The 6,626-nt window shown below is 70.1% G+C and overlaps 2 protein-coding genes across 2 annotated transcripts; both read right to left on the reverse strand.

Moving 5' to 3' along the window:
• Positions 1 to 242: 242 nt before the first annotated feature.
• Positions 243 to 894, reverse strand: MNEG_12616 (hypothetical protein; the record flags this gene model as incomplete). The annotated part of the gene is made up of 2 exons (XM_014038911.1): positions 243 to 500; positions 871 to 894. 2 exons carry the CDS (start codon positions 892 to 894, stop codon positions 243 to 245), a joined length of 282 nt encoding a protein of 93 aa, XP_013894365.1.
• Positions 895 to 1,763: 869 nt separating this feature from the next.
• MNEG_12617 (Bromodomain adjacent to zinc finger domain protein) lies at positions 1,764 to 6,420 on the reverse strand (the record flags this gene model as incomplete). Its single annotated transcript, XM_014038912.1, has 8 exons — positions 1,764 to 2,081; positions 2,293 to 2,828; positions 3,036 to 3,721; positions 3,943 to 4,681; positions 4,961 to 5,447; positions 5,653 to 5,781; positions 6,016 to 6,230; positions 6,408 to 6,420. The coding sequence occupies 8 exons, from the start codon at positions 6,418 to 6,420 to the stop codon at positions 1,764 to 1,766; spliced, it is 3,123 nt and encodes a 1,040-aa protein (XP_013894366.1).
• Positions 6,421 to 6,626: the final 206 nt, after the last annotated feature.

Genomic DNA, 6,626 nt, shown 5'->3' on the forward strand with positions numbered 1-6,626 from the left:
GGCGTGGACGGTCGAGAGGTTGTGTGTGTGGGGGGAAAGTGAGGTGATCTTGGTTCCAGACACGCTGCGATCGGTAATCCTTAGATCTGCAGCACTCCCAGGAAAGGATGGGTGAGAGGCCCGCCGCAAACAGGATCGGGCACGTGAAGAGGACTCCTAAACGAGCCTGGAAGAAACGCCGGTGCAACTGCGGGCGGACCGATCTGTGGGCCGCGCAGAGAAGGACGCTGCAGCGCGTGAGGTCACGCGCAGCCGCCCGCACTCGCGCTCGACGGCGTGCTCTGCCGGCGCACCTCCGACACGCTGCGGCCGGCCGCCTTGAGGACGCCGTAGGACCCATCGTCGGCCTTGAGGCCGCTGGAGTAGCCCGAGGCAAAGCCGCCTGACCCCAGGCGTATCAAGGCAGCAAACGCAGCTGTCGCGATGTTGCCGAGCTGGCCGTCGGCCACGGTGAAGCGCTTTGCTTCGGGGCCGGCGTTGCGGAGGCCGTCGGCGGGCGGCTGAGCAGTGGACAAAGGAGGGCAGGTCGCGAATGTCAAGCAGGGCCAGTGTTGATGCCGATGTGTATCGATGCCGCCTGACGAAAACATGATTGGGTCTAACATCGGCGCAAGCACTCGCTAGTGGTGTTGTGGCGTGTCCGCGGCGCGTGCATTTTGACCGCCCACCCCACCGTGCTCCACACAGCACAAGAAGCACCGGCAGCAGTGCTTGCGTCGCAATTCCAAGCTTTGCGACGTGTGGTACCAAACACCAATCCAAACATCTAGCAATTATATGTTACGAATGCCAGTGATGCTTTGCAGCGCCCTCATGCAGCGGCTGCAACCTGCGCGATCCAGCGTTGTGCTCCACTCAATTTCACCGCACCTGATCGCCACTCGAGCTTGCCATGGCCCTCGCGCTCCTCCGATTAACGTTGCTGAAGGCTCGACCAGCGCTGAAAGCCCGGGTGCCGCTGGGCAGCACGACGCGACTCTGCATCGCAGCTAATCAGGGCCTGATCGTGAAGTTGACTTAATTTAACGCACACAGCAGATCCTCTAAGTCATGATGCTGGTGCGCGTCGCCCCTATCAGCCACCCCGTGGGCCGCGCGCCGGAAGTCACCCTCGTCACTGGAGTGACGCCCGAGCTGCGGTGGGCGCGACTTGCATGCTGCTTTAGTTGTTTGCGCACACTCGCAGAATGTTGGGATATGGCAGCTTTACAGACAGGCTGGGACCGAGGAAAAACGCTGAACATGATCGCAGACGTGACAACCCCCCAAGCTCTCTCAACAGCTGCTCCCGTGAGAGTCAACCCCTGGAGGTGGAACGCCGAGAGACCACCCCTGCACCCCGTACATCAGATAGCATGAGCACATTGCATGCAATAGGTGCTGGTGCACCCGCCCCTGCAAATTTTCCCTCCACCACGGACACTGCGGTAGCAGCATGCGGTTGCTGCAGCGTAGCGGCCCGTTTACAGCTACGGGCGGTGATCGTTGCAGTGACGCAACCTGGCCCGGTCCGCAACAGCGAAATCTGCAACATAGAAGCATGGCACATCGCCTATAAAGATTCTTATGTAAGTGGGCAGGTCAGGTCATGACAGTCGGCCGCCCCCGTCCCAGGGGCATTCGCCAGCGGCGCTCGCCTGCAGGCGGGACATATGCCCAGGGACATATGCCAGCGGCGCTGGCATATATCAGTCAGCTCCGGGCCAGAACAAGCAACTGCAAGTGTCCTCATGCGTCAAACGAGACCGCTTCAACCGCCGCGATCACCGCCTCCCCCGGCCGTCCGCACGCCGCCCACCAGCCGCCGCGGCAGCCGCTGCAGTCTCGACCCGCTCAATCTGCCCGGCCAGCAGCCGCGCGTGCGCCTGCGCCGCGCCGCCGCCCTTCGCCGCCGCCGCGGCCGCCGCGTGCACGCCCCCGAGCGCGGCCAAAGCGTCCTGGTCAGCCGTGCTACCGGGCCCCGCCTTGAACGCGCCGAGCACGCGCCCTAGGCGCAGGGCTCCGAGGCTCGCCCGCCAGTCACCGGCGCGGCCGGCGGCCACGGACGCCGCAACGCAGCGCGCCGCCACGTCGCGCTCGACCTGTGGTGGTGACATTGCCAGGCAGGGGCGCGTTGGTACGCCGCTGCCATGATTCTGATGTGCATGCCCCTCCTGCAAATCACCGCCTGATTTGCCGAGCAGACTCTCGCAGCCCTGCTCTTGTCCGCGTAAAAGTCTGCAAAGGCATCCAGGTCGTCATGGACCCTCAGGGCTCAGCACAGCACAGCACATCACCCCCACCATAACTCACCTTCTTCAGCTTGGCGGCCTGCACGAAATACGCCACCAGCGGCTGCACCTCCAGTGGGCCCCCGGCCCCGCCACCACCAGCCTTGCTGCCGGCCGCGCGCCGCTTCGCCGCCGCCTTGCCGTCCCCGGCGCCAGGCCCCCCCTTCTGCACGTTGGGGTCCGCGTTCTCTGCGTCGTCCTCGTCATCCCTGACGTCACCGTCGCTGACGTCATTGTCGCTGCCGCCCGACGACGCGCCGCCCGCCGCCTCGACGGCCGCGCCCGCGACCGCCTCCGCCAGCGGACTCAGCCACGCGTCGGCCGCGCCCGCCCCGGACGGCCGCATCAGGCCCCCCAGCAGCGCGGGGACGTGCGGCCGCACCGACGCGGCCGTGCCCGCCAGCGGGCCGGCGCAGAGGGCGGACAGCCACTCGGACACCCAGGCGCTCAGCTGCTCGCAGCCGCCGCCGCTGCCACCGTCCCCATCCGCTGCGGCGCCGGCGTCCTGCGGCGGCGCCACCAGCAAGCGCAGAAGAGCGGTGTCGCCCTTCAGGGCATCTGCAGGCAGAGGGGAGAGGGGGAAGGGGCGGGCACAAGTGAGGAGTTGGAGGAGCTGCAAGCAGCCGATGAAAGGGATGTGTGGGCGCGTGTATTCGATGCGTGTGATGCAGAGGGAGTGCAGTCTGGAACAGTCAATGGGCATATGGAAAGTTGGTGCTGAGTGGGATATGAGGGTGTCATCCAGGAGAGGTGCGGCCGACCCACCTTCCACAGGCCCCTCCACGGCGCAGGGCTGCAGCGCGACGAGCAGCGCCAGCGCGCTGCGCCCGCACGCCGCCGCCTGCTCGCGACCTACTGAGTCCGACGCTGCAACGAGCCCCATCCGCAGCGCGTCCCCTGAGAGCGCGAGCAGCGCCGCAGCACCACCCGCCAGCCGCCTCGCCGGGCCGCCCAGCCTGTGCGCCGCCCCCTCCGCGTCCCCCCAGCCGCTGCCGCCGCTCCCGCCGCCGCCGCCCGCCAGCCAGTCCGCGGCGGATGCGAGCGCGCTGCTGCCGTCGGCGAGCGCCCCGAAAAGCCCCTCCGCCGCGGCGGCACGCGCGGCGTCTGAGGCGGCGCACGCGCCCTCGTCGGCGCCGGGCCCGTCCGCCGTTTGGACGAGCGCGTGCAGCAGCGCCAGGCCTGCCAGGTGTATCGAGGCCCTGGCGCACAGGCAGGCGGCCTCGGCAGCCTCGCCGCACGCCGCCAGCGCCCCGTCCCTCGTGGCCGCGGGAGGGCCCGCGCTGCGGCCGCGGGCGCCGGCGCCGGCTGCGGCAGCGGGCTGCAGCTGGCGCAGGGCCGCCTCCGTGGCGGCCGCAGAGCGCTGCTGCAGCGCCGGCAGCGCGGAGGCCAGGAGGCCGGACTGCTGCAGCAGGTGGCGCCCCGGGGCTGTCCCCAGGAGCAGGCCCAGGCACCTGCACGCGCGTGAGGTGAATTTTGTTTTTTTATGAAACGACAGGAATGCTGCACAGTCCTGTGCCCTTATGGCGACAGGACAGGACAGGACAGGAGGGCGTGAGAGCCTGATGCTCGCACGGCGCAGCTTTTGAACGTCCCCGCCTGCTGCGGCGGTCAGCACCCAACCCCCCTTCAGCCAAACAACCTTGCAGCTCCCCTGCCCCAGGCGCCCGCTCACTCGACCGCGCCGCCCGCCGCCAGTTGGCTGCTGCGGATGTCGGTGTCGCAGCCCGGGCAGAACCACTCCCCGTCGGGCACCGCCGCCAGCCGCGGCCGCAGGCAGGTGGTGTGGTAGGCCGCATCGCAGCCGTCGCACAGCAGCAGGTTGTGGTCCGGCTGGGCCTTGCCGCACGCCTTGCAGGCGATGTCATCGTCGTCGTCATCCCGCTCGTCATCACCAGCCGCCTCCTCTCCTTCACCTGCGGCCGCCTGCTCCCGCGGCTGGCCCCCCTGCGCGGCGGCGCCGCCGCCCGGGCCCCACGGCAGGCCCAGCGCGCGCGAGAGCAGCGCGGACAGCTTGGCGCAGCAGGGCGCCGCCGCGAGGCACGCCAGGATGGCCCGCAGCTCCTCGCGCCGCCTCTGCCCATCCTCCAGCTCGGCACCGCCGCCCGCGCCGCCGCTGGCCCCAAGCCGGCCGCGGCCGCGGCTGTGGCCGTGGGAGTGGGCGGCCCCAGCGCCGCTGGTGCTCGCCGTCGCCGCGCCGCCGGCGCCGTCGAAGGTGCTCCCGTACATCTCGAGAAGCTGCCCGGAAGCCAGCTGCTTCAGCGTGTTGGCGCGCAGCCGCGCGGCCGCGGGGAGGCAGGGCAGGTGCTCGGCGATGCTCCAGACGTGACGGCGGGGCTCGGGGGCTGGGCAGCTGTCGAGCAGCTGCTGCAGGGCCCCTGGGGCTAGCATGCCCTCCAAGTCGCCCTCGCCGCCTGCAGGCAGGTGGCGGTGGTCAGCATTGGCTTGAAAACGCGCGACGCGGGCGACACGCAAACGCCCCAAGCAGTGCACCGGGCGATGAATCGCCTCGCGAGCGGGGCGGGGTAGCGCACGCACGGGCAAGCGGCTGTGGGTGCATGGCGCGGTCGGCAATGCGCCGACGCCGGAAGGCAGGTGCCAGCTGCTCGTCCCCACCCCCCGGAGCCCAGCCCGCCACCGCGCCGCCGTATCAGGGCAGCAGCCGCCCCCGGCCGCTTCCCCCGGCCACTCACACAGCTCCGCCCTGAGCGCGGCGCCGACGCCCCCCGCCAGCTCAGCAAGGCCCGCCAGCAGGGCGCACCACCCCTCTGCGGCCTCCTCCTGCGCCCCCAGCGCCAGCACGTCCCTCTCCGCCTCGTCCCCGCTGCCCTCCGCGCCCTCACCCTCCTGCCCCGCCGCCGCTGCCACAGCCGCCGCCGGGGCCTTCTTCCGCTTCCCGCCGCCGCGAACCGCCGCGCCGTCGGCGGCGCCCGGCGCGGCGGCGCCGCCGCGGCGGCCGCGGGTCTTGCGGGGCGGGCTGTGGGGGTCGGCCGCCGGCGGGTGGTCCGCCAGGTGTGAGGCCAGGGCGGCCGCCAGCGAGATCACCCACTCGAGAGGCACCGGCACCCTCTGGCCGGCGCCCGGCGCCGCGGCGCCGCCGTCGAGCAGCGGCGCGACGAGCAGGCGGCAGAACGCGCGGCCGGCGGCGGGGCTGCTGCGAAGAAGTGCGGCGACACGAGCCTGCGTGGCGTGGGAGAAGGGGGCGAACCAATGACAACTCCGCCCGCAGACACTCAGCATCATCAAATGTGTGCGCCTGAAAATGCCCGGCAGGTCAGCTAGGGTGAAGGGCTGCACACGCCAGCGAGCCAGCAGGCTTTCGGGGCAAAGGAGTGCTGATGTGGCGGCTCCGTGGCGTGCCAGGCTGCCAACCCCAAAAACCCACCGCGCCCTCCTCTGTGTTGGGCAGGTAGCTGGGCACCAGCAGGTGGTGCACGCGTGCTGTCAGGCCGTCGTCGCCTGTTGGCCCTGGGGGCCGCGCCAGCACCTCCAGGAGGGCCTCCAGGGGGACCACCTGATAGATGCGCATTGAGGGGTCACAAAAAAGCGCGCGCACCAGGTGGGATTCGAATAGGGGCTGCAGCTGCTTTCTGATGGGAAGGCAATGGAGGGGGGGCGTCAGGAGCGCGATGATGCCGGCCTGCCGGAAAACACCAGGCATGGTGCCCGTTAAAGTCCACCCCTGACTGCACGGCGTTGCAATATCAATCTACGGCACATTCCAGGAAGAACGTTGTTTGGCCCGCACCTCCCAGAACTTGAGGCCGCGGCTGGTGGAGATCGTGAGCAGCAGGTCCGCCATCCCCACCCGCACCGCCGGCGCCGCGTCGCCCAGCAGCGGCGCGAGGCCCGGCAGCGCGCGGCGCAGCACCGGCTGCGCGTGCACGTTGTCCACCAGCAGGCGCAGGCCCTCCAGGACGGCCGCCCTCACGCCGGGCGCGGCGGCGTCAAACGCGAGCTGGTCTGGGGTGTGTTGTTTTGCGGGTTACGGTTTGTCAGTCGAGGCTCGGCCTTTGGCGTGCGTGTGCTTGTTCGCACACGGCAGTTGCGTTTATTATGGAGAGTGTGGTGCATGAGACTAGCGTGGCCCTGCAAGGGAGGCCTGGTGCCCGCCAGTATCGTAGCCACACATGTGATCACGGCAGCCGGCCATCGCACCCGTCAGCTTTGCCACAAACGCCGCCGTCGTGGCCGACGGGATGATCTCCCAGTAGCAGTCCAGCAGCGCGCACGCGCCGGGCGCGGCGGCCGCGCGGACGGCTGGGGCGGGGTCCGACAGCGCGTCCGCGACGGCCGCCAGCTGGCGGCTGAGGGCCTCGTCCTGCTCCTGCTCCGACGCGTCGGGGTCCTGTGAGGGCG

Source organism: Monoraphidium neglectum, assembly GCF_000611645.1.
Source record: "Monoraphidium neglectum strain SAG 48.87 unplaced genomic scaffold scaffold03338, whole genome shotgun sequence".
Lineage (NCBI taxonomy): Eukaryota > Viridiplantae > Chlorophyta > Chlorophyceae > Sphaeropleales > Selenastraceae > Monoraphidium > Monoraphidium neglectum.